Source organism: Epinephelus fuscoguttatus, linkage group LG15 (genome assembly GCF_011397635.1).
Source record: "Epinephelus fuscoguttatus linkage group LG15, E.fuscoguttatus.final_Chr_v1".
Taxonomy (NCBI): domain Eukaryota; kingdom Metazoa; phylum Chordata; class Actinopteri; order Perciformes; family Serranidae; genus Epinephelus; species Epinephelus fuscoguttatus.
In genome coordinates this window covers 38,923,484-38,950,366 of record NC_064766.1, presented here as the reverse complement: position 1 = coordinate 38,950,366, position 26,883 = coordinate 38,923,484, and the positions used below count along the sequence as shown (strand labels likewise).

Here is a 26,883-nt window from a genome sequence, read left to right as displayed (position 1 = left end):
TAGAATAACAATAATTATTCATTCTCCTGCCACTGTACTTCTTCATCTCTTCACTTTCCCCACTTTCTCTCTCCCTCTGTCCTCCTCCCCTCTCAGGTCTTTCTTCGGGAGTCTCTGGAGCATCGCCTGGAGAAGCAGAGGGAGATGGAGGTGCTGAGAGCAGCCATGATCATCCAGGCTCACGTCATGGGCTACATGGCCAGGTACGACTGAGTATTCCAAAGTCAGCTCAACAATAACATCAAAAACCATTTGTTGATTGATTGTGTTGATTTGTTGTTGATGTCGTCCTCCACACAGGAAGCAGTACAGGAAGCTGCTGCAGTGCATTGTGGTCATTCAGAAGAACTACAGGGCCTTCTACTGGAGGAGGAAGTTCCTGGTCCTCCGCTGGGCAGCGCTCACCTTCCAGAAACGTGTGCGAGGCCAGCTGGCCCGCCGGGCCTACAGCCAGCTGCTGGAGGAGAGGAGGAGGAGGGAGGAGGAGGAGCGCTGCAGGAGGCTGGAGGAGGAGATGGAGAGGTGGGCTGGTCAAGTCAAAGCAGTAGTTGGTGGAATTATCATACAAATTCTACTAATTGCTGCTCTCATGCAAACCTTTTTAACACCTAATGCTCACTGGTGCACAAGCAGTGATGCAGTTTACTCATTACATTTTAGGGTTGTGTGTAATTTGCATAATAAGACATTTGTAGTTAGAACAGGCAGCCATAACCACCAAAGCAGCAGCAGAAAATCCAAGAAGGGATGAGCTGTAGGCAGGATTTTAGAAATGCATGAGTCCAAATTCCACCTCACAATGCCTTTATTGTGTTTACTTCACATTTAAGACACCTATTCAACTGCTAGAATTTATTATTATTAGAGTCTAAATGCTGTCAAAGCCTACTCTCTAATACCAGGCTGAAAAAAAATAACTCACTTTATTCTAATTTCTATTTTCAGCCTAAAATAATGAATAATGAGCCAAAAAATATCAAATTCAGGCATAAAAAGGTCACCATGTCAGCAAGAAAAATAATTGTACAATGTAAACTTATTAAAATCCCCAATTCCCAGAAATAATACAGAGCACATGACCTTTGTATCCTCAACGGTATCTACAGCCCCAAGAGAAGGTGACACAGTTCTTCCCGCACTGTCTCACAGAGAAATGAAATGTATTGTAGAAGTCGAAATCATATATTATGCACACTTACTTTGATACTCAGAATATACTTCTTTGTCATTGTGCTGTGGATGGGTGATGTATACTTCCTGTCAGACCTTTACTACCCATAATCTAGATGGATTTTACAGGACTTTAATGCCACAATGAGACAGGAAATGCAATTATTTTTCTATTTTTTCTTATCTCTTACTGTCTGTTTCAGTCAGCTGATGTCTGTCTGTCTGTTTGTGTCTGTGCAGGGAGCGACAGAGGCTGGAGGCTGAGAGACTCGCCAGAGAGGTACAACGAAACTGATAATTATGGAGTTGATTTGTGTGTAAAAAGTAGATGACATTTTCATTTTAGAGATTTCACTTTTGATTTTTATAGAGGAGTCCAGTCTCCTAAAAGCATATTTGAATATTCATTGAATTTGTTTGAATTTCACTCTGTCACACACATTTTTCTTATTGCATTTGGCCATGTTGTTAAGCTAGATCTCTGTCTCTGTCAAGTAGCTGTCCTGTAGTCGCTCACTCTACAGCAGGAAACGGTACTTTAGATTAAATGCTCTGTGCAAGAAATTTTCTGTACTTCTGTATAAAGTGTTCATAGTTGGGAACCACTGCATTATTATATTCTTCAACCAAGACACAGGTCAGTGCTTTCTATGAAACCTATTGTTCCATCAGTATTTACAGTCTTCACGTTATTGTGGCACTGTGCAAGATTGGATCCAAAAAGCATTTGGCGGTTATTAAGAATGCACCAAAATGTCCATCTTACCCAGTTATTTATGGCGATAATTTGGCCCAAAAAGTCATTTTCCCAGTGTGGTAAGATTCATTTTAACCTATTTCTAATACAAATCTAATTATTTCAGCAATTTTGGGGACATCGGTATCATGAAAAAAGGTTGTGAGAAGATGAAATGCTGCATTAGAATTCATTCATTCATTTATTTTCCGTAACTGCTTATCCTGATAAGGGTCGTGGGGGGGCTGAAGCCTTTCCCAGCTGACACTGGGGCGAGACTATCACAGGGCTGACACAGAGAGACAGACAACCATTCACACTCACATTCACACCTATGGACAATTTAGAGTCACCAATTAACCTGCATGTTTTTGGACTGTGGGAGGAAGCTGAAGTACCCAGAGAAAACCCATGCTGATATTAAAAGAACATGCAAACTCTACACAGAACAGCTCCCCCACACCAGGGTTTGAGCCCCCCACCCTGGGTTCAAACCAGGACCCTTCTTGCTGGCAGGCAACAATGCTAACTGCACCACTGTGCTGCGAGAGTTTTAGAACTCGTCTTTATAGGAATATCATTTTAGAGGTATAAGGAAAGCAGTTATTCTGCCTAAAAACTGATGTCCAAAATAGCTTTTAGTGCTACGAGCTCAATCGTTTGTTGTGCAGATGACTAGAAAGAGGGAGCACCACACTCTCAAAGCTATTTCCGTCAGACAATGTTAAAGCCTTTGTCATGTTTCCATCCTCAGGCTGAAGAGGCCAGACTAATTGAAGAGCTTCATCGGGAGGAGTTGGCTTCTCTGGCTTTGCCTGCAGTAGCAGCTGCAACATCACCAGACACCTTGGAGGAACTGGAGTCAGCAGAGACAGTTGAGGAGGCATCTGAAGAGGAGGAGGCGATCCGTCCTCACGAGGCGTCACAGGTAGAGGAGATCCTGCGACTGGAGCGGGAGATCCAGTCGCTGCAGAGGCAGAAGGAGCGTCAGGAGCTCTCCCTGACTGAGGCCTCCCTCAACCGCCTGCAGCTTCTCCGTGACCAGGAGCTCAGGCGACTGGAGGACGAAGCGTGCAAGGCGGCACAGCAGTTCCTTGACTCGCTGAACTTTGACGAGATTGATGAGTGCGTGCGCAACATCGAGAGCTCTTTGGGGGTCGGGGAAGAGGAAGAGAAGGAGAAAGAGGGTGGACGGAGGAGAGGCAATGATGAGGAGGAGGTCGACGAAGGCTTCGGGGCTGATGATGAGGCCTTTAAAGACTCGCCAAACCCGAGCGAGCATGGCCACTCGGACGGCCAGCGGACAAGTGGAATCCGAACAAGTGATGACTCATCTGAAGAAGACCCATACGCCAATGATGGTGTGACACCACCACTGCCGCCAACCACCCTGCTTCACCAGCCACTGCCTTTACCACCAGTGCCCCCCGCCTGTCACAGTGTCTCATCCAGTGGGGACTCAGCCTACTGTCACCCTCAGGCTTCATCTGAGGCTCAATCTGATGACCTGGTGGAGCTCATACCGCCAGATGAGGATTCGGACTACGACCAGGATGACTACGATGAGGGTGCCATCGTGTCCAGTGGCAGCGTGGCCTTCTCCAACCCTCGCAGCGGCCAGTGGTCTCCTGACTACCGCGGCTCTGTAGGAACGTACAACAGCTCAGGGGCTTACCGCTTCAGCTCGGAGGGAGCGCAGTCATCAGTGAGTTGGGTCTCAGTATCCCCAAAGACATTTAGATTGTTTATTATTCAGCCAAAATAATGGTAACCCTTGCTAATACACGTCGCCATGTCTTTTTGTTACAAAGTGCTCAAAGTATTCCGCTACTAACAATAAATCCATTCAGTAGTGCTAATGTTCCACATCTTGAGTGTCTCATTTGTGTTGTTTGTATTCCAGTTTGAGGACAGCGAGGATGACTTCGACAGGTTCGACACCGATGATGAGCTGTCATATCGACGGGATTCCGTCTACAGCTGCGTCACGCTTCCATACTTCCACAGCTTCCTCTTCATCAAAGGTATCTCCTTCATTACAGTACTTACACTTATTTAAGAAGGCGATGACCAGAGAGGGTGCAGTAACGTTATGTCAAACCAGGATCAGATAATTGTTTGTTACTGTTTCATCTCATTATTTTTATTCCTCGGCGCAAGTGAGAGCTATGGCCAGAGGCAGTACGTTTTCAGGTTGTCGGTCCATCTGTCCTGTTCTTGTAAATGCGATATCTCAAGAATGCCTTTACGGAATTTATTCTAATGTGGCACAAATACAATTTGTTTTTGGTGGCCAAAGGTCAAGGTCATTGTGACTTCACTGTTTCATTGTGAACGCAATATCTCAAAAATGCCTTGAGAGAATTTTTTTTCAAATCTGGCGTAAATTTTCACTTGGACTCAAGGACGAACTGATTAGATTTTGGTGGTCCAAGGTCAAGGTCACTGAGACCTTGTATGCATCTCATTCTCATGAACAAGTTGATGGTCTTCCTTCAAATTTGGCCAATCACTTTGATGCAATGATGAACTCATTAGAATTTGGTGGATGTAGGTCAAAGATCAAGGTCACCATGACCTCATTCATCACATTCTTGTGAACACAGTATCTCAGGAGCACCTTGAGGGATTTTCTTCAAATTTGGTACAAACATCTACTTGAACTGATTGGAATATGGCAGTGGAAGGTCAAAGGTCAAGGTCCCTGTAGCCCTAATAAAACATGTTTTTGGCCATTACTCAAGAATTCATATGTAATTATGACAAAATTTCACACAGATGTCTAATAGGATGTATTGATGAAGTGATGGTATTTTATATTCAAAAGGTCAAAGGTCAGCTTCACTGTGACATCATAATGTTCGGCAAAAACCCTTTTTTTCTGGCCAATGTTCAGCGTCATAAGTTAGGAACAGAAGTGGAGACAATGTGTCGGATACTAAATTGGTGGTACCAATCCTGGGTGTCCACCTTGAAACTGTGCTGATTGCATACAGCTTCTGTGTTGTTGGGGAGAAGATGTGTGTAAAGCATCCATGTTTTCAGACATTTCAGACATGGACGTAATTAGTATTAAGAAATTATAGTCCAGCCTCATATCAAATTCTGCCCCCCAGGTGGTTTAATGCATCAAATGTCATGTCATATACATAACGTCCCTCTGTCCCCCTGCAGTTACAGATAGGAAGCAGAAGGGTGTGAACACACATGTAAAAATGTCATATTTTCCTCTCCAGGCGGCCTGATGAACACATGGAAGCGGCGCTGGTGTGTTCTGAAGGACGAGACCTTCCTGTGGTTTCGGGCCAAGCAGGAAGCTCTGAAGCAGGGCTGGCTGCACAAGAAGGGCGGGGGCTCATCTACGCTTTCGCGCCGAAACTGGAAGCGTCGCTGGTTTGTGCTGCGGCAGAGCAAGCTCATGTACTTTGAGAACGACGGCGAAGACAAGATGAAGGGTGTGCTGGATATGCATGATGCCAAGTAAGCATCATGGGGGTGTGGGGGGTTTCATGACATACTAAACTCTGACATTTTTAAAACATACTAAACTATGACATTTTTGAAGCATCTCGTACTATGTATTTTTTTTAGGATTTTCTTTGCATACTTAACTATGACATTTTTGATGACATATGATATTATGACATTTTTCAGGTTTTCTGACATATACTATATGTATATATACTATGACATATTTATGACTTTTACTGACTTGTGAGGTACTATGCATTTTTATTACTTTTTTTGACAGACTATGATGTTTTTAGGACTTTTTTGCCTTTTTTTGACAAGCTGCACTATGACTTTTTTTTTGTCTTTTTGTCATACCATAACGTTTTTATGCCATTTTATGACTTTTATAAGGTACCATAGCGTTTTTATGACTTTTTTTTTGACATAGTACACTATGTTTGTATGACTTTTTTTGACATACTATATGATGATGGTTTTTTGACTTTTTTGACATAGTTTACTATAACATTTTTATGATTTTTTTGACATACTTTACAATGACGTTTTTATGCCATTTTTATGACTTACTTGAGGTACCATAGCATTTTTATGACTTTTTTTGACACACTATAATGTTTTTATGGCTTTTTTTGACATACTATACAATGACGTTTTTATGACTTTTTTGACATACTTTACAATGACGTTTTTATGCCATTTTTATGACTTACTTGAGGTACCATAGCATTCTTATGACTTTTTTGACATACTATAATGTTTTTATGACTTTTTTTGACATACTATACTATGATATTTTTTCAACTTTTTTGACATAGTATACTATGACGTTTTTATGACTTTTTTGACATACTTTACAATGACGTTTTTATGCCGTTTTTATGACTTACTTGAGGTACCATAGCATTTTTATGACTTTTTTTTTGACATACTATAATGTTTTTATAACTATTTTTGACATACTATACGATGTTTTTTCGACTTTTTTAACATAGTATACTATGACGTTTTTATAACTTTTTCGACATACTATGTTTTTATGACTTTTTTGGACATACTATACGATGTTTTTTCAACTTTTTTGACAGTATACTATGACGTTTTTATGACTTTTTTGACATACCTTACAATGATGTTTTTATGCCATTTTTATGACTTACTTGAGGTACCATAGCATTTTTATGACTTTATTTGACATACTATAATGTTTTTATGGCTTATTTTGACATACTATACTATGACGTTTTTATGACTTTTTTTTATGACTTACTTGAGGTACCATAGCATTCTTATTACTTTTTTTGGACATAATATAATGTTTTTATGGCTTTTTTTTCTGACATAGTATCCTATGACAATTTTGCCTTTTTTGTGCCTTTTTGACATACTATATTAGGATGGTTTTTTTTTTACTTTTTTTTGACATAGTATACTATGACAGTTTTATACCATTTTTATGACTTTCTTGAGGTACCATAGCATTTGTATGACTTTTTGACATACTATACTATGTTCTTTCAACAGTTTTTGAAACAGTATACCATGATGTTTTTATGCCTTTTCATGACTTTTTTTTGAGGTAATATAGCATTTTTATGACTTTTTTGGACATACTATTGTATCGTGTTTTTATGACTTTTTTTTGGTCATGTAATCTACAGAGAAATCATTGACAACACTGGTAAGGAGAATGGAATCAACATTGTTATGCCAGAGCGGACCTACCACCTGATTGCAGAGTCTGCCGAGGATGCCAGGTAAATTGTGTTCAAATCCTTTTATTTCCATATCAGCCTTAAACCCACTGTCATTTACATACACTATCAGTCACAGAGAGAATGAGGAGGAGGAGGAATTGTCGCTGTGGGGTGGGTTTGCTGTTGCTCCTGGCAACACATTGATTTCCTCTCAGAGGGACATTCCATTTCCTTGATATATCTGCAGTGACAGGATGGTGAAATGTGTGTTTTTTGGCAGCAGGTTTACAGTGCCAGCCTCTCTCTGTGTGAGCAAACATCAGCTCCATATGTCTCAGACAGAATCAGTCTCAACACAGAATGACCTTCATTCCTGCTTAATTTGTACACACACATATATGCTTTTATTATTCCTGTTGTTTCCTGTACGGTATATTGACACACATAGACAGTAATAGGGAAGCATTAATACATTTTCCAAAAAGGTAATATGTTATATTTCTATCATAATATTTCACTGGACAAACGTTTATTTAATGCAGTCAAAATCCTTCAACATCTGAAAAACATATAAAGTTTCCTCTTTGTGTGTTGATTTCTACGTCGTACATGTGTGATAAGAAAACTGTTGAAACATACACACCTGTTGAAGTTTAGAAGAAGAATTAGTCAGGCCTAAAACACAAAATGATGTTGCATGACAATCCATGAGCACAAACCCAAAGACATCTAGACACAATTATATCCTTTCATGAGAGAACTTGATTAAAATGATTCCAAGATAAACTCTGTAATTTGTAATGATGATGATGATAATGATGATGTCATCTCCATGGTTACAGCCAGTGGTTCAGCGTGCTGAGTCAGGTCCATGGCTCGACAGAACAGGAGATCAGAGAGATGCACGATGAGCAGGCCAACCCCCAGAATGCTGTGGTGAGTACTGCGGGGAAGGCAAAGCATTGTGAGAAATTGTAGAAAGAGTTATGATGCTGTATGCTGACACTTTATGTCTTAACAACAGCAGAATGGGATCAAAATAATTTCCCCAACACCATAAACTCCACAACTAATGCATGACTGACTTCATACTGTTTCTACTGGATTCAGCACCTTGACACAGTCAGTTTATCTTTTGTTGCTCACTTTATATGAATCACAAAAACACTATAAATCAAAACATCATAAGATACAGTATCCAACACCAAACCTGACAAGAGAAAGTGTGTTCAAACTCTGTGTAGTTCAAGATCTAATCCTGTGGTCTAATATATGCAGAGGTATTATAAGGATAGACAGCTCAATAAAAATGGTGTAGAAAAATCTCCCAAACTTGGTCTGTGTTTGTAATCTTCACACTAGATTATTTCTTTTAAACAGCTTCAGAATAAAAGCAAAGTTTTAGTTAAAAGCAGAACTTAAAAGAACACTTAATCTGCAAAATGACCAGTGAACGAAGAATCCAAAAAATTCTTCATGACTTAAAATAAACGGAGACCACATTTAACAAAAGCAAAACTACATCATTCAAACAATCCTTTACACACTCCCACAACTCATGCAGTATGATCCAAGTCAGTACAGACTGTTGATAAACGTGGACCCCAATGACCCAATTTTGGATTCTGCGTTCACCGTGGAGACACGTAAGAAAAACAGCTTTCCTTACGAATTCAAAGCAACAACGGTCAAGTAATTGATACACAAGTGGTCATTTTGCAGGCAGTTTCCCGTTCATGGATCTCAACTCGTGTCTGTTGTCAAATCTGTATCTGATCTTTTTTTTTATCATTGGCTTTTTACAACTGTATCAAAACTAGGAGACAATGCACTGAACTCACAGAAACAAAAAACTGGGTGCTGAATTCCAAATGAAGTATAAAATTCAAAAAGCTGAGAGTAACAGCACTCCGAGTTTAGTGTGCTCTGACAGAGCACACTGAAGAAGGGCCAGACTCAAAACGTCTGTGTGGCAAAATAAAATTTGATAAACTTGGAGTGCTGTTACTCTCAGCTTTTTACAACTATGCCACCTTTAGAATTCACCTAGCGGTCAATCTGCACACACTTCTAGATGTATTTTATATTCATGGAGCCACACACTTTTAGTTCTTTTGTATTCTGTTGAAGTCGTGTGTGTTGAACTGACAGGACACAAATACCACATCCTATTTTTTGTGTTGTACTTGTGAGTGAATGTGTTGCTGCCTGCTTTTATCCTCGTGTGCAAGAGAGATAATTGGTTTCCCCGGGGCAGAGGAAGGTCAAACTCATTATCCAACCCCTGAACACTGTCACTGAACTGTCCTCTCTCCCTCTGTGTCTTCAGGGCACGCTGGATGTGGGGATGATCGATTCGGTTTGTGCGTCAGATAATCCGGAGAGGTGAGGACCCGCATCACACGTCACATCTCTGGATTTTCTCTGTGCACATCTGCACCGCTTCACACACTGTTTCACACACTATAGCAAAGTGAAGAGACAGAAAGTGTGCGTTAGATAGAAGCACTCTGACGCTGCTTTAAACGGTGGCATTAGGTTTAATAACCCTCAGCTTTACAACAGCTCAGGTGTGTTTTCTTCTGTAGTGTCCTGCTATTCTTGCTGCTGAGTGACTCAATTTACATTTATGGCAAAAATGGTCTACAACATCACAAAGCTCTGCTCAAATTGAAAGGTCTCTCTAAAATGTAAAAGCAGCAAACTCTATGCCATGATACATTTTTGTTTTATTTTTCATTGAGCTACTAGGGGGTGCTGCTCTTCATTCAGGTTTAAAAATTATGTGTCTAAACAATCTTCTTACACAAAACCAATTGCTTTGTTACTTCACACTGCTCAGAATATCTTCTTTACCCTAGTTTGAAAATCAGAGTTGTGTTTTATTCCACTGAAGTCAACCAGGCGACTGAGACTGTGATTATGGATTTTCTCCCTCCTCATGATTATTCTAACTGCATTTCTGAACTGCCACAGACCCAACTCCTTCGTCATGATCACGGCGAACCGCGTGCTGCACTGCAACGCCGACACACCTGAGGAGATGCACCACTGGATCACTCTACTGCAGCGTTCCAAGGGAGACACCCGCGTCGACGGGCAGGAGTTCATCATCCGAGGTGACCACGCAATCACTTAATGTCCTTTTTAATTTTACAGCAAGTTTGTAAGTTTGATGTGGCAGCTGGTGACTTATTGTGACTGCTTTACTTTATAAACTTTTGTTTTACTTGTTAAGTTTTACTTCTTCTTTTTTTTAAACTTGAAGGAGTAAAAAAATAATTGCTTATGTAGTCGTATACATTTGTTGGCCCCGTAAGTAACTCCTAAAATACAAGTTAAGAATATATCAGTTAATTTAAAAGTACATCAAAGTGTTGCAGATAAAATAAAATAGTTTGCAGTTGTCTGAACTTTAAAAATGTGTATATCTCTAGGTTTGCATATGTGACAGCTCACACCAAACTCCATTAAAGTTTTTTCTATTTTTCTAAATTTAAAAGGCATCAACTACCTCTGGAGAAAAACACAAAACTGACCTAAAATTAAGCTTATTGGACAAAACAAAATGTTAGCGTTTTAGTGGAATAACCTGCACATTCAGCCTCTGGGAAACATTCTGCAGGTTGAACTAAAATGAAGTGCTTTCACAGTCTGGGATTTCTGCTGCAGCGTCAGGCTGACTGTGCATCTTTTGTAATGACTTCTAAAAGTGAAAAGAGAGAATCCTAGCAACACAAGTATCTGATTTTTCTTTTTGATTTCCTCCAGGCTGGTTGCACAAAGAGATGAAGAACAGTACCAAAACCTCACTGAAGCTGAAGAAGCGCTGGTTCCTGCTTACCCACAATTCCCTAGACTACTATAAGAGCTCAGAACGTAACGCCCTGAAGCTGGGAACGCTGGTGCTGAACAGCCTCTGCTCAGTGGTTCAGCCGGACGAAAAGGTCTACAAAGAAACCGGTAAGAAAAATAAATAGCAATTTGTAATTTAAGACTGAACTGAACCAAAATGCCAAATCCCATCTCAGAGCCAGAAACGATCGTACCTTTGCCATGTTGTTTAACGTGACTCATTTCTTCCGGCTCTTTTTGGTGTCATCCTCCCGACAGGCTACTGGAACGTGATCGTGTACGGCCGTAAACACTCGTACCGTCTCTACTGTAAGCTGCTGAATGAGGCCACACGTTGGGCCAACTCCATCCAGAACGTCATCGACACCAAAGCTCCAATCGACACGCCGACCCAGCAGCTCATCCAGGACATCAAGGTAGGAGACCTGTGTAGAAGCTCCATGTCGTCGTAGTTCCCACCAGCAGCTAAGGGAGGATGGTACAGATGAATTAATGTAGAGAAGGATCATTGTAAAGTCGGTTTGAATCATACAATCATAAATCCAAAATTCAGGGGCCGGTTACACAAAATACCTTGTGTTAAGATTTTCCTTAAAAGCCTAGTTAAGGTTTCTTCAAAATAAAATCAGTTGCACAAAATACCCTTAAGTCTCCTCAAGGTTTCCTTCAAATTTTCCCTTAAGTATTAATGGTCTTGGTCTTATACTGGAGGAATCTCTAGACTGTTGCTCAAAAGACCTTAGCAACCAAAGCAAGGTAAAAAAAAAACAACAACAAAAAAAAAAAAAACAACTTAAGGTACCTCTATCGCAACTGCAACATGACCAAGTTTATGGTGATGAATGACGAAACTATTACATCTTGAGAAGAGTGTTCTGCAGCCAGGAGAACCTAGTGGATACGCTTTTGATTTAACTATAGATTTAACTGAATTAATTTTCATCCAAGCAAACAGTCTTCATGGAAACTTCTACCACTGTAAAATCTCTTTCCACACAGTAAATGAGTTAATATTTTTTCTCTAACTAAGGAATTGTTTTAAGGGATTCTGTGCAACTGTGTCACTCCCTCAGCTAAGGAGAAATTAAGCCTCAAGTGTCTTACCTAAGGAGAAAACATAGTGTTTAGAGCAACCGGTCCCAACCCTCAGATCATCAGCAGAGCGTCGTATTAAAGTCAGACCCCTCTGCTCTCTGCAGGAGAACTGTCTGAACTCAGAGGTGGTGGAACAGATCTACAAGAGGAACCCCATCCTTCGCTACAGCCACCATCCGCTGCACTCGCCACTGCTGCCGCTGCCCTATGGAGACATCCACCTCACCAGTGAGTCACACAGATACACAGTAGAAACAAAAAACAGGGACAGTCATAGATAAGACTGAAATATTAGTAAATATAAATCCCATTTTTCTTTTTTATTTCAAACTAAGAATGTTATGTAGCATGAAGAATATTCACACTTTACTGTTTTTTTAGGTTGAGTAATCCAGTACCCTCGTTGTTTTAAGCTATCAGGCTTCACCTCTTTAAAAATCTCCCTTTTATGCTTTTTAATCTGTAATTTAATTATATGAGAGAAAGTTAAGGTTTACTGACTTACTCTGATGCATTAAATGGCTGTTTGTAACATTTGAGCCACAAGTGCTTTAACTACTGCCCTCTAAAAGGGCCATGAAATACATCACTAACCTCCTCCCTCTGCTCCACTCAGCTCCGAGAAACAGAAGCTACACGACGCTGCAGGACGAAGCCCTCAAAGTGTTCAGCTCTCTGCAGCACCTGGAGGGCGTGGCCGACCCGGTGCCCATCATCCAGGGCATCCTGCAGACGGGCCAGGAGCTCAAACCGCTGCGGGACGAGCTCTACTGCCAGCTGATCAAGCAGACGACACGGCCGCCGCAGCCGGGCAGCCCCGGGAACCTCTGCAGTTGGAAGATCTTGGCCTGCATGTGCTGCACCTTCATCCCAACCAGGAGCATCCTCAGATACCTCAAGTTCCACCTGAAGAGGTATTAGCATGTTTGCTAATGAACGAAGTTCTTACTTTGGTGTAATCTCTCTTACATTGGCCAATCCAAATCGTTCTCTCCAAAGAACTCGAGAGCTCTTCCCTGGTTCGGAGATGGATCGTTACGCCGCCTTCGCCCTCGACTCTCTGAGGAAGACTCGAGCCAGGGAGAACGTCCCATCGCAGGAGGAGATCCGCTCCATTGTGGCCCGGCAGGACATGAGCACCACTGTTCACTGCCATGGAGGAGGCTCCTGCAAGATCACTATCAACTCACACACAACAGCTGGAGAGGTGGGTGACTGGCATTAAACATCTTCAAACATTGCTCCGCTTCTCCTAAAAAAACAGTTCATACTTCAGTTTTGGCTAACCAGCCTTTTTACCTTCCACCTTTCTTTGAATGGTAGTAATATCATTTGAATTTAAATTGTTTGATTTCATCTGATCTGTACATTTGAAAAAATACAACTGTGGATGATTAGGTCGCGCTTCTAAAAATAGTGTTGGTGTGTATTGTGTGTGTGTCAGGTGGTGGAGAAGCTGATCCGAGGCCTGGCTATGGAGGACAGCAGGAACATGTTTGCTCTGTTTGAACACAACGACACCACAGAGAAAGCCATCGAGAGCCGCACTGTGGTGGCTGACGTGCTCGCCAAGTTTGAAAAGTAAGCGTCATGGCATCTGTGTATGTTTGCTGGAGCATGTTTTTGTGTCTGAAGCAGACGAGTGCTTTCTGCTTCTGGTCTTTATGAACTCTTTCTCTCTGGTCTCCAGGCTTTCAGCTAGCCCAGACGAACACAACACCGGCTGGAAGTTTTACTTCAAGCTCTACTGCTTCTTGGACACAGACAATGTTCCCAAAGACAGCGTGGAGTTTGCCTTCATGTTTGAACAGGTAAGACACAACCAAACAGTCATTTTTCCCTTGTAGAGAGCCATCAGGCTGACGGAGGATCCATCAGAGTTTAACAGATAATCTGCACCCGCAATTAAAAACTAACAAAACTGAAGCTGACTCACTGAGGCAGTTGTTCTGGATGCTGTATTTATCCTACGTTTTCTGTGTGTCATCTCTCTACAGGCTCATGAAGCAGTCATTCGTGGTCAGTATCCAGGCCCTGAGGAGACTCTTCAGTTCCTGGCTGCCCTCAGACTTCAGTACCTCCTGGCCGATCACAACCCCCAGGCCAACATCCCTGAAATGTCCCAGGTGTTCCCCATGGCACGGTTGCGGGCCCGGGTGCAGAACTCGGCCAAGACATTCGCTCCAGGCACCGGCTCAGTGGCAGACCGTTCTGGGACGTCAGAGAGGAAACGCTCAAGCTTCCTGGAGGGGACGCTGAGGCGGAGCTTCAGGAGCGGCTCGCTGAGTCGGCAGAAACTGGAGGAGGAGAACAGCCTGGAGGTGTGGATGAGGGAAGAGGCAGCGGCGGTGAAAACCAGCGTGATGGACAAGTGGAGGAAGCTGCAGGGGATGAACCAGGAACAGGCCATGGTCAAATACATGACTGTGGTGAAGGAGTGGCAGGGATACGGATCCACACTGTTCAATGTAGAGGTGAGAACAAATGTTTTTTTATTTGTTTGCTAACTTGTTGGATCAATTGTTTGAATGTTTGCTATTTTGTTACATTCTGTCAAATTTAATGGAATTATATGTATATTTTTCTTCTTTATTTTTTCTTTATTAATATATTTTTCAAACAAATAACAGACATTTCAAACTCTGACACAAACTGTATTCATAAGAATATGTGTGTTGGAATTAGGGCTGCAATGATTAGTCAACTAATTGAAGAAATAATGCACAGATCAGTTGACAATGAAAATAATCGTTAGTTGCAGCCCTAGTTGGAATACTGACACGTAGCCTATTTTACATCCAAAAGAATTGATGAGTGGTATTTGATTTTTAAATATCAAAGAATCAAGGAAAATATTTATTTAAATCAAAATTGAGGTAATAATACTTTACTTGACCATCTCCATTTTCATAATTTTACACAATTTACATACTTAATATATTAGTTCTATTAAATATTTCACATACTAATGTTAAACATTGTAGCATAATGCACATATTTTTATGTTTTACATACTTCTTATATCTACTTTCTCTATGCTTTACATCAGAGAGACTGTAATGTATCACAGTTGTCCCCTGGGGATCAATAAAGTATGTCTTATCCTGAATATAATTCAATAATAAAATATACATATATTTGTCTGAAATAATTAGTATTTTTTCTTTCGAAAACTTTAAGTATACTTTATTTCAGTCTACACTCTGGTGTTGCTGAATACTTTTTCCACCACTGGAACCTGATCAGAAGCGTATGACAGGCCAGCCCTCATGCATGTTGTTTCTGCTTTTCATTTAGTGTCGTGACGGAGCGTTCCCTACTGAGCTGTGGTTGGGCGTGAGCCGGGAAGCCATATCTGTGTACAAACGAGGGGAGCCGTGGCCTCTGGAGGTTTTCCCCTATGAACAGATTCTCTCCTTCGGAGCTCCGCTGGCCAACGCCTACAAGATTGCCGTGGAGGGCAGAGAGATTGTCTTTGAAACGCAAATGGTACGTACAACGCAACAAACACTACTGTGTTTCCTGATGTTGAAATAAATTTGAGTTTTTGAAGGATGTTCAGTAACATCAGCGCTGTCAGATCATTTTACAATTAGCTATATTCACCTGTCACAGTTCAGCTAACAGAAAAGCAGGCACCAGTTCGTCTTGGCGAGTGAATCCACTGATAGCAGTGATTCCATAGCGTGCTTCAGAGATGACGTTTTTCTGTAAGCCGACACAGATAGTACGTTGCCCTGGTTCCATGGTCAAAAAGCCAATGCTGTCTTCCATTTCATTTTGGATTATTGCAGAAAATAAGCTCTGTGGCAAACAAATATACATGATACTTACACATTTTGTTCAGTAATTGTTCATAATTTTCACAAATGAGCAACACTTCTATGGTTTTTGAAGCGTAAATGCTATCGCCATTTGTAAAAAGCTAACATCAGGCCATAAACTACACAGTGGTCGCAAAACTTAACATCACCCCCACAAGTAAAGCTGTAAAGCCATGTTTGGTGTAATGACGTTCTGTAGTCTCATTAGCTTCTTGTTAGCATCCGCCTTTTCTAAAATACACAGAAGCTTCAGAATTCACGAGTCGGCTATTTGCTGAAATAGTTTATATTGTAGAACAGAACATGAAAATCTCTAAGGCTTGTGTTGACCACAGACCTCATGTCAGGCATCTAACCATAAATCCATTCAAATAAATAAATGGTGTAAACATCTCACACACAGATAATGAAATAAAACACCAACCTTAAATCCTGAAACATTGTGAGCTGTATTAATACTGCTCTTATGTTCCTCCTCAGGTGATGGACATCGCCAAACTGATGAAGGCCTACATCAGCATGATCGTCAAGAAGCGCTACAGCAACTGTCAGTCCGTCAGCAGCCATGGCAGTCAGTGTAGCGCCTGGTGAACTCCGCCCCCTTTAACCTTTCACCTTAAGGCCGCTTGCCGGAGAGCTGCAGAGGGTCGAGCGTGGTCGCTGCTGGCCGTGCATGGACGCCCATCCTGGCGCTCTGAAGAGAGCAGCTCAGACATTTGACACTCAGACTGACTCTGTGAATGCTGGAGACAAACCACAAAGCTCTTAATGTTAATTAGCCCAAATTATTTTTTGGACTGGTTTCATTCCAAAACATAAAACATCCACATCTGACAGACCAGGACTTAAAAAGAAACATTCATTTCAGGCTGGTACAATGGGTCCACTCTGCTAAATTTCACACACAGAGTATGAACAATTTGAACAGTTTTATCCAGCTCCGTCGCCATAAGAAGAAAATCTTGGTATTGTACATGTCTGCAAATCACAAATGCGTTACAATTGTATATTTCATACATATCAAGCAACATTTCTAAAGTGACGCAGTATATGAGCTGACTCACTAGGAGGTTGAGGGGATACCAGCCAAGGTGCAGACCACAGTTCAAGGCCACCAAACTAGTTGTTTATTTAGGGACCTGTCGCTGTGTTTTTATCAGCTTTTAGTCACTTGACATGAGTGCTTTGTAGCAACCCGTCACTGTTTTTCAACCGGGGATAGTGCCTTAAAGCTATGGTGCGTAACTTCTACAGGTCCGTAAGTGTCCATTTCACCCAAGCCACTACTAGAGGAGATGACACAATGCTGATTAAGCCGATTGGCTCCTCTAACATCTTGTGGTATTTTTCAATATATATCATTTTTAGTATGCGTGTCGACCGGCGACATTCCTGCGCTGGCACACAGGAAATGCTTCCTCACAACAAGAAGGGAGGGGGAGGAAGGGCGGAGAGTGTCATAGCAAGAGGTAGAGCGCAGGTAGAAAGAGAAAGCAGGTCGAGACACGGTTCAGAAGTGGATCCTACCACAAAGGCAAGTGTTAAGGCCAGAACATACTCAGGCGGAACGTACGCGGAACAGACTCCGCGAGGAATGTCCGCAGTCATTCGGGCTTTCATAGTCGAACGCACTTCCGCGTTGTAGTTTCCTGTAAAAATGCCCGTGAAAAATCCCCACGATGTGAAAAATACATGCCGAGCAGTCACTGGTGCACGGAGCGGAGTCCGCGCAGTCGTAAAATCTAAGCTTTTTTGCGCACAGGGCTTGCGGACGTCCGCTTTGAGTCCGCGCGGACCTCCGCGGAGTCGGTTCTGCATACGTTCCACCCGAGTATGTTCGGGCCTTTACTCTGTGTACATGGTGTGTGGCAACTGGCGAGTGTTACTCTGTGTACATGGAAGTGCCGCCGGCTTATTAGTTGTAATAACGCATTATCCACTGGGAGGCGACAGAAGTTACGCACTATAGCTTTAAAAAGTGGTTGTTTTTCAAGACATCATTGCATTTCTTGCCGGACTTGCATCGTGTATTTTGCATCGTTGTGTTTCCAGTAGGGGTTGTGCCACCGAAACCAGGTATGTTAAGCCAAAACATTTTCCCCAACCATATCCAAGCAGTTTCTGTGCTTAAACTTAACTGCGCATCAACCATAGCATTGTTGAAACGTAAAGAAAGAAATTTGAAATGTAACGTTTCAATGTATCTGTCACATATTCAAGTACGAATGTATAAAAAGGTTTGCAGAAACCTACAATGCCAACATTTTTTGTGGCGACTAGGTCAAGTTATCATGAGGAAAAATTGATAAATCAACCTGAATATCCTAAAGTACCAACACTAAAGCCACGAAAGGCTCGAGAACCTTGAATCTAAGGTTTTATGCGTGGTATAGCATCTATAAAATGATCTAAGTTTTCACAAAGTGTATTTAAGGGATGATCTAAGATCAGTGGTTCCCAACTGGTCAAGTTCAAGGTCCACACAGTTTTATATATTCAGCGTCATACTTGCGTTTGGCCACGTTGTCAAGCTAATTTGCTGTCACTCAAGTAGCTGTCCATTAGTCATTTACTCTACAGCAAGAAACAGCACTTCAAAATAAAAGGTCTGTGCCGGAAATTCACTGTACTTAAAAAATAAAGAATTATTTTACAAACTTGACACGTTTGCAAGACACTTGCAGTCCATTCAGAATGGACCAACGACCAACCAGTTGGGAACCCCTGGTCTAAGGTAACACAATGTTGTGTTTAACAGCAAAACCCAGAAGAGTATCCAAGTCTCTTAGTCGAATATCAAAATAAAACTGCGCTGAAGTGGCCCATAGCATTGACCAGAACAAATAGAATGAAGGTAACTGATCTAGTAATTTGAGGACACAACGAATGGACAAGAACAAAATATGCAACAGGAACAATTGATCAAAACTTTTCCTCCTGGGCAAATTCACTGATTCTCAGACCAAAGAAAACCAGCTGAATCTTATTTTCTCATCAGTCCTCATTTAGTCAGTTTACTCTGTTAGTGTGGATGTGTCTTGTTTTGGAATTAAACCGTTCATCTCTCTCTGATGCTAATGTGCTGTGGCACTACAAGGACTGTTGCTGCAGGATGGGGCTATTTGTTACTGAGGTTTTTCTTTGTGTGTGTTAGTGTGTGAGAATGTGAGTTTCAAGAGAGGTGTGTGTCTACATTTCTGAATGTACAAAAAAAAAAAACACAGCAGAGAAGATAAAGAAAATAGTTAAAGCCTACAAGCCTTTTCCTCTGCTTTGAAAAACTCTGGGACTAGACCTTCTATTCAGACTTTCTCCAGGATGATCTGTTGACTGTAAATAATATGCAACTGTAATCGTCTCAAGCATTTCAAGTTTGTGATTGATTGTGTTAATTGATTTGCCGGTGACTTCGAAGGTCACACAAGTGCCTGTACAAACTAAAGCAGGACGAACTGAACTCGGATCAGCCTTTGTCTTATCGATGCCACTCTTGTTCCAGTGTAACCGCAATCTGGAAGGTGCTCCCTATTCCCTTTAACTGCCAATGTACTTTTACACTGCAGAGTCCGCCCAGCTACGCAAATCATTCAAGCTAGTCTATTAGGTTTTTAACACCAATAAGCGTGCGCCAAGACAACTGCATCACGTTTATCACTGCAAACACCTCTGCATTTCCTTAGCAATGTTGAATTTAGACAGATTTGAAGTGTCAATAGTCAAAGTGATACGCCTGCAAGAGACTGGACCTGGTGTGGCTAGATATGTTAGTTTCAAATCTAATAAGTGCACGGTTTTGAGAAGTGTTTTGGATTGGAGCTAGTTCTAAGTTTCCAAAGAACTATGGTTGGTTTGTAAAGCCGTCTATTCTTTCTGTGAGATGATAGAAGTTTGTCAACAGAGTTCTGCAGATGAACAAAAATCTAACATTCCTGTTATTTAATCCAGAAACAGTCTCCCGTTTGGTTCAGTTCAACAAACAAATCGTTTGCCCCTTATGCGGTTCGTTTGGGCAGGTGTGAATACAGCAATCACACTCGACCTTCTTAAAGAGGTCGTCTCAGTCTAGTTTCAAACGAACTCTGGTGAGGTCCTGACCAATCAAGAGCAGTTTTCTCTTGAGTTGGTGATGTTGAAACAGTGGGAAGACAAACGAAGACTGCTTTTGTGAGTTTTATTTCGTCTCTGTTGACTTAAATAAAGTGCGTGTTAAGATGATAAAATTACCACTTATTGAAATGGAGTCTGGTGGGTTTGACGATAGCGATTTCAGGGCTGTTTCTAGTTAAACAGAAATGATCCAACTCTTTAACAAAAAGGTCTATCTCTGTAGGGATCCTTTCCATAATGTTGCTTCGCTCTCGCTCAATAATGGACCAATTTTTAAAATTTTCCCAGCAGTCACTCAGACACAAAAACATGGAAAATTAGGAACAAGGCTGGAAAAATACAGAAATTACACTTTATAGGAACCAGGAACTCATTAGAAAATGTTTTTAATCAGCCCCAAAATGACACGTCACAATTGTTATCTTTGAATTGCAGCAACACAAACATTCCCTTTAAACCACAGGAGCTTGCAGCCATCGATCACATCACATTAGATAGTTTTGGGCTTTTTTTGTAATGTTTGGAGAGAGATAAGTGATGGTTCTTCTGGTTGAGTACGTTATCCACACCACACCTTTTACAGAACATATAAGTGCTTTAAAGCGTTACGCACTTCCCCTTAAAGTAACTCACACTTCAATGATTGAAACACTATAAGAAGTACATGAATGATTTTGATGTGATCAGTCAGATTTTAGTTTGTATGACTTGCTCAGTTGGACTGTTTGCAGTGTAACATTCCTACAACAACATTTCACTGGAGCTCCGCAGGCGGCAGATCCATCCAAAGACGCGTGTGCAGGTTTCTTCCACAGTGCCTTGTTGTATATTGTGTACACTTATTTTATTTTCCATGTGTGGTTTCTTTGTTTTGTTTTTTTTTGGTATAATGTGCAATGTTATATATATAAATATATATACATATGTTATATAATCACGTGGCTGTACATTTTATACAAGTCTTTGCCCTCTATTTTTCCCCTGAATGACGACCACATGGTGGTTTTCACGAGATAAAAACTTGTTGTATTTTTCTCTACGCAACCATCTGACTGACAGTGGATCTTTGACACAATACTGGTATCTTGTTTTTTATCTGTATTAGCTGTGTTATGTATTGAAAGGATGATTCTGACAATAAATGGTTACATATTTGGTTTGAAGTCGCAGGCAGCGTTTTTGTTTCCTCTTTATTCTACACTATTCTACAGACTGAATCAACAGTTGGAGCTTTATGTTTTGAGTGATTTCTAATTAGTTTGAAATCAGTTTGGTGCTGATATTTTAACTTACCCGGTGATATTATCTGTTCCTTGTTTCATCCATCTGGCCATGGTTGTAATGGCAGCACACTCAATCTAGAAAGACTGAGATCATTTCAGTAGTAACATTACATGGTTCAATTACGTCACAATTGTGCCATTTACTGTGCCACAGGAACATCTTCACCAATCTGACAACAGGCATGAATGGGAAATGGGAAATTTTTTAGTGTTCCCTGGAAACACTGTTCGTCATCGAACATCATTCCACATCATGGAATGATGTGGCTGTTGCCACGGTGAGATCAGGAATCATTGATTTCAAGGAACTGGCAAGTCTCCTTTTTGTCTGCAAACAGGACAAGTGACATCATCAGCGACATTACGGCCGGAGGGCAAGGGAGAAGAGAGAAGTCACTCACATCAAAACATTGCAGCCCTTTCAACTGCCACACTTTGTCTCTTCTCCTTTGTCTGTGGCAGTGGAGGATAGTGATGTGACATTCACGAACGATCCAAGTCTTTGAACCGGCTCTTTAGAGTGAACGAGCCAGTTCCGTTCTCGTTCAGTGAACGAGAGCAAAAGAACCAGCCCTCACATGTCAACAAGAAATCCCATGACTAGTGGAGGACCTGCGTGGGCTCCTCCATCTGCAAGCAGGGTGAGTGGCCTGTGACATCATCAGTGACATCAGGATAACTTCACAGTTGAACTTGATGTGGAGCGGCAAAGGAACAAGCTTCTCCAAGAAGAAGTGGAGAGGACGAGGGTTTTACACCATGACGTGACCGTAAGGCTCAGAACTCCTCGCATTGAGGCAACAGGCTGAACTTATTCAGCGTGAGCGTGACAGCGAAATCAAGGCTCAGGAGGGCGTCCTGAGCACGACACCCTCGTGGTAAAAATGGCAGAGATTAGAATCCTCCGACAAAATGCCCTGGCTAATCAGACATCTTTTTGGACACAGACAGGGGAGCTGATGTCACAATTAAATATTCAGATCTCTCTCACCCATGAGCTCTCAGTGAAGCTCAAGACTGAGAGAGAGGACAATTCTGATCCATCCAGAAAAAGAGCCCGACAAGAGGAGAGGCCACACCATGAGTCTCTCCCTCATGATCTTACTTTTGAAGACCTGAACAAAGCTAAGGTCTCTGAGGACATACTCCCACCTGAGGATGATCCACACCATTCTCGGAACCCATTGGCTGTATTCAGCGTCTGACTTCCGGCAGACGGCGATACAGCCTCTGGGGGCAGACCCCCAATTTTTTGGCATTCCGGTTTGATTTGGGCGGAGGAGGCGAATTTCCAACTTCCGTTAAGTAAATATGCGGAACCATTGCGATGGATTCAGAGCTTGCAGTGACGCCAGTTATGTTCCGCCTCGTTAGTTCACCGCATGGAGTGTTTAATCTGGCAACGACTGCAGCCTGCTGAAACGTGATTGGTCAATATCACGCGGACTACAAACAGCCTACAACCGGAAACCAGGGCTCTTCCGCTCTTCCTCCGGAGGCAAGATCTCCGGGGTTTGCCGGAGAGAGACTAGAGAGACTAGATGCACGCAAACAGGAGTCTTTCCCTGATGGACCCACAACACCTATGGAGACGGCTGAAGTCTCTGAAATGAATGTCTCCGAGACATAAAAAAGGGCCTTCAATCTGGAAAAAAAAAAAACTCCACTTACTTGGGTTGAAAAAACCAACACGTGTGTGCTACACCAGTCTGGGTCAGTTGGCAGTCTGCAGACAAAATTTGCACAGTGTGCGATATGAAAGGATTCTAATATTAAGTCTATAGATCCAGTCAGTGACTGCTGCTTAGATACTTTCAGACTTTTAAAACCACTTAAATATTTGCTTCTGACACCGGCGGACAATGATGTCACCTGTGTCTTTCCGGAGGGAGACATGCCGGTAAATAAACAGCTTTTCCTGAAGTTATCATAAGCCTATTTTAGCACTTTACTTTTGGTGATAGTACAAGCTAAGTGGATTAAAACTGCACAACGGCTTGATGACCAGCAAAACTAAAAGTAGTGAGAAAGCAATAATTTCTACTGGTTCATTTTTAGTGACAGATATGTTGTTAGGAAAGTGAACAGTTCAGACATTATAATATTTTGTACCTTCAACTGAGTGGATTTCCTGCTGAGATGAGAAGTTGTCTCTCCTGAAGCTGGTGTCCTGTTGGGTACAATGTTATGGTTTCTCCTGTGAACAGGACAAATGTTACAAAAATGTATATATTATCAGAGAGCAAATAATCAACAACACTATAACAATACATTTTTATGAAAGGCATTCCACATTTTCCACTCAAACTCAAACCTGAATGTATACTGTATTTGATCTCACTTTACATCATGCTCAGATCAACTTACTAAATTCAAAAATGAAACAGATGTTTTGTGGTATTCTCCCACCACAGTGTCACTGCATTGAACACCCACACAGACACAAAGTACAACACAGTTACAGAGTGTGTGTGTGAACATGAAGAAGGCAGTGAATGTGTGAACATGAAGAAGGCAGTGACTGTGTGTGTGAACATGAAGAAGGCAGTGACTGTGTGTGTGAACATGAAGAAGGCAGTGAGTGTGTGTGTGAACATGAAGAAGGCAGTGAATGTGTGTGTGAACATGAAGAAGGCAGTGAATGTGCTTGTGCAGCTTAAGGTCTTTATTCATTTTAATTCAGAAACAAAATATGTTCCACTGTGCTGGGGTTCTGAACATTCCTCCTTTTAGAAACAATTTCTGCTTTGGAGAAAACTACAGTACACTACATTGCAAACATAAAACACGTGTAATAATGTTACTGAATAAGCAGCAGTATAACAAAACGCACCTCTACGTCACACACTAACCCACGACGTGTGAGCGTATCCATTGTGATAAATATATGTTCATAAATCGCGCCAATACTCGAACCACTTCCTGAACCGGCGTGTAACGTCATCAGTAACGTCACTCTCCCAGCCTGCTCCCAGCGAGCCAAACCAAAGAGCATGGATACCAAGAGGCGGAGCTCAATAGAACGCCTCATAGCAACAGACTCGCCCATGGTTTCATCCTACCGCCGCCATTTTGGACTGTCAGCAGACCGCAGCAGACCCGCTTGCATACAAAAACACACAGACAAACTGAAGTATATCGCTATTAATTATGCTTACAATGCTACTCACCTCGTGATAGCTTGGTCACAGCTGCTTTTTCACGTTTTTGTAAAGCAAAATATAGACTTTAAAAAAAACAAAACGAAGAATAACGGCCTAGATGGCGTCGCGACATATTACATCCACTTATGAAAAGATTAACTTAATTACTCCTTCAAAAATCACCCCATAAGCCAATCTACCAAAAAATAAAACAAAATATATAAAAAAAAAATCAATATTTTAACCAGAAACACATTGATGGCGACGTCACATAGTCAGGAATAAAGATTTATTTACAGTTTGTACAGTAAGGGGACAGTAATAATAATAATGATGATAATAATATCTATTTTAATATGATATATTTTAATGCTAAAACAGCAATCAGTTCTGATATAAATGGACAGTAATAATAAAATTATATATATATATATATATATATATATATATATATATATATTAATGATAAACTCTTTTTCATCCGTTGCTTTGTCTTCTACCATTTTAAATTAAACAAAAGCATTATAACAAATAAAAGCTCATCCATGTGAATAACAATGTGATTACTATAACTCCCGTTTCAGTGCAGTGACAAGTGCAGTTTTACAAGTGTTATCTTCCCTCCAAAACTGGCATATTAAATTGTTATTAAAACACTTTAAAACTTACACCTCAGGAGTTCTTACCTGTCGGGATCCTTCGGGAAACGGTGGAAGGCCAGGTGCGGGGTGTTCCACTGATAGTTATTGCAGTTAATTGCACTACACTGTTTTCTTTCACTTTTTTCTCCTCTCTCCTTGACATCTTGCATGTTGTGTGGGCGCAACAGTCCAAGCTCAACAGTCCAAAATGGCGGCAGCGCCCCTAGTGGCTGTTGGCAAAAATTCAACGAAGCTTCGCCTCTTGGTATCCATGCTCTTTGATAATACTGAGCGACAGAACTCCGATTTTTGTCAAGTAGCTGTCAATAACTGCATTGATTTACAATATATGTGTATCACGCCATATGCAGTTACTTCTTTATGTTGTGTTTTTAAAAGTAAAATTTGCTAATATTTGAGTGTTAGTGTTAACAATAGGTAAGACTTCATTAATCCCACACCACGGAAATTCACACGTTACAGCAGCTCAGAGCAGAGGCAATAGAAAAAAGAATGAAAGTAATTCAGTGCTAAATAAGGATAAAATATATTAAAACTAAATACAAATGACATATAATGAAAATAATAGAAAATCTATATTCACCTTTCACCGAAACAGATATTGTATGCTCATGATTAATAGCTGCACAGGATGATTGTAATACACATGATGTGTAGTATTTTTACTGTAAAAATACAGAAATGTTCAAATATTATTCCACAGGAAGTGGCAAAATATTGCACACTGGAATTTGCACGGTTATATTACAAAGTATGTACACAGTGTATATATAAGGGATGTGGATAAGGATATGTATTTATATATGTATACAGGCCAATATAAGTATACGACAGCATAATTATGTGGTAGAAATGTATTATTACACAGTGTAATGTGTAATGTGTGTGTGTGTGTCTTTACCTTGGTGAAACAGCATGTTGCTTTTATTGCTTTAAATGATCTTTTCAGTTCTGTCCTCAGTCTTGTATGGTTGTCAAGAGCAATCACATCCTAATATGTATTGATAATGTAATGAGTGTAATGATTTAATAACTAATGTTCTCTTAATTACTTTCAGTGGGACAGAAGGAGACCAACAGGTGACAACCAATGACTGTTAAGTGACAGCACAATGGCTCACTGGGCTAGCAGCAGCAGCAGCAGCAGCAGCAGCAGCAGCAGCAGCAGCAGTTTATAGACATATTTATTTTATATATCTTTGTCTTTGCACTATGTACTTATTTACTACAATGAATTCATTTCTAATGCACAGTTTCATCATTGACATAGGGACGGGAAAAAGTGTAACCTTAGACTCACTTCAGACTACAGCAACAAAAACATGTGAGGTCATCATTCTCAAATACTGCATTTGCACATTTTCCACACGCAAAGACCACATCATCGGGAAGCTCAGTGTTTGGTTTATTAAAAATAAGGAACTGGAAAAGGCTTACAAAACCCAGGGAGGTGAGGCTCAGGGTAAGAGGGTTGTTTCATTGCGGGGTGAGTTCAGGCTCCATTGCATCTCCCTGTTGTTCTTGTGCTGAAAGAGAGAGAAAGAAAAAAGAAAGAGAAGAAGTGGTTAGGCACACCTGTAGGCCTGGGTCTGACATTGCCTTGTGAGATAAGGTGTGGTCTTTGTTCCCCAACTTAAGGAACTTCATTAGTTGTGAATGTTCAACAAAGTATAACAAGCGGCATCAGTTTGAGCTGAATTTGTTTTAAGTTGTTTCATGTATTTGTTTGTCTTTTTGATATGTAATGAAAGTATACATGTCCAGTAAGTATAAAGTGTTCCCAAATACTGTATGCATTCAACCACTATGGGATATGGGAATGGTCCTCATTCTGCAGCAC

The 26,883-nt window shown here is 41.0% G+C and overlaps 1 protein-coding gene and 1 long non-coding RNA gene across 4 annotated transcripts in view; one reads left to right on the top strand and one right to left on the bottom strand.

Annotated features, from left to right (window-relative positions):
• The window catches only part of myo10 (myosin X), a 178,596-nt gene extending 162,133 nt beyond the window's left edge, over positions 1-16,463 (top strand). For both annotated transcript variants that reach the window (XM_049598466.1, XM_049598465.1), the window contains exons 22-41: positions 97-203; positions 301-522; positions 1,411-1,450; positions 2,661-3,611; positions 3,810-3,930; positions 5,143-5,386; positions 7,039-7,134; positions 7,917-8,010; positions 9,404-9,459; positions 10,051-10,193; positions 10,846-11,037; positions 11,188-11,345; positions 12,129-12,252; positions 12,641-12,938; positions 13,024-13,231; positions 13,469-13,605; positions 13,715-13,835; positions 14,022-14,498; positions 15,322-15,513; positions 16,329-16,463. In XM_049598466.1, the coding sequence (XP_049454423.1) occupies positions 97-203; positions 301-522; positions 1,411-1,450; positions 2,661-3,611; positions 3,810-3,930; positions 5,143-5,386; positions 7,039-7,134; positions 7,917-8,010; positions 9,404-9,459; positions 10,051-10,193; positions 10,846-11,037; positions 11,188-11,345; positions 12,129-12,252; positions 12,641-12,938; positions 13,024-13,231; positions 13,469-13,605; positions 13,715-13,835; positions 14,022-14,498; positions 15,322-15,513; positions 16,329-16,439 (4,092 nt within the window). In that variant the 3' untranslated portion in view covers positions 16,440-16,463. The remainder of the gene's footprint in view (positions 1-96; positions 204-300; positions 523-1,410; positions 1,451-2,660; positions 3,612-3,809; positions 3,931-5,142; positions 5,387-7,038; positions 7,135-7,916; positions 8,011-9,403; positions 9,460-10,050; positions 10,194-10,845; positions 11,038-11,187; positions 11,346-12,128; positions 12,253-12,640; positions 12,939-13,023; positions 13,232-13,468; positions 13,606-13,714; positions 13,836-14,021; positions 14,499-15,321; positions 15,514-16,328) is intronic.
• Positions 7,888-12,751, bottom strand: LOC125902323 (uncharacterized). Of its 2 annotated transcripts, none has more exons than XR_007451078.1 (4): positions 12,619-12,751; positions 12,034-12,229; positions 11,229-11,394; positions 7,888-8,017 (listed from the first exon to the last, which is right to left on the bottom strand). It is a non-coding gene; the product is annotated as an uncharacterized LOC125902323 (long non-coding RNA). The 2 variants fall into 2 exon arrangements; XR_007451079.1 differs by lacking the exon at positions 7,888-8,017 and adding an exon at positions 9,415-9,537.
• Positions 16,464-26,883: the final 10,420 nt, after the last annotated feature.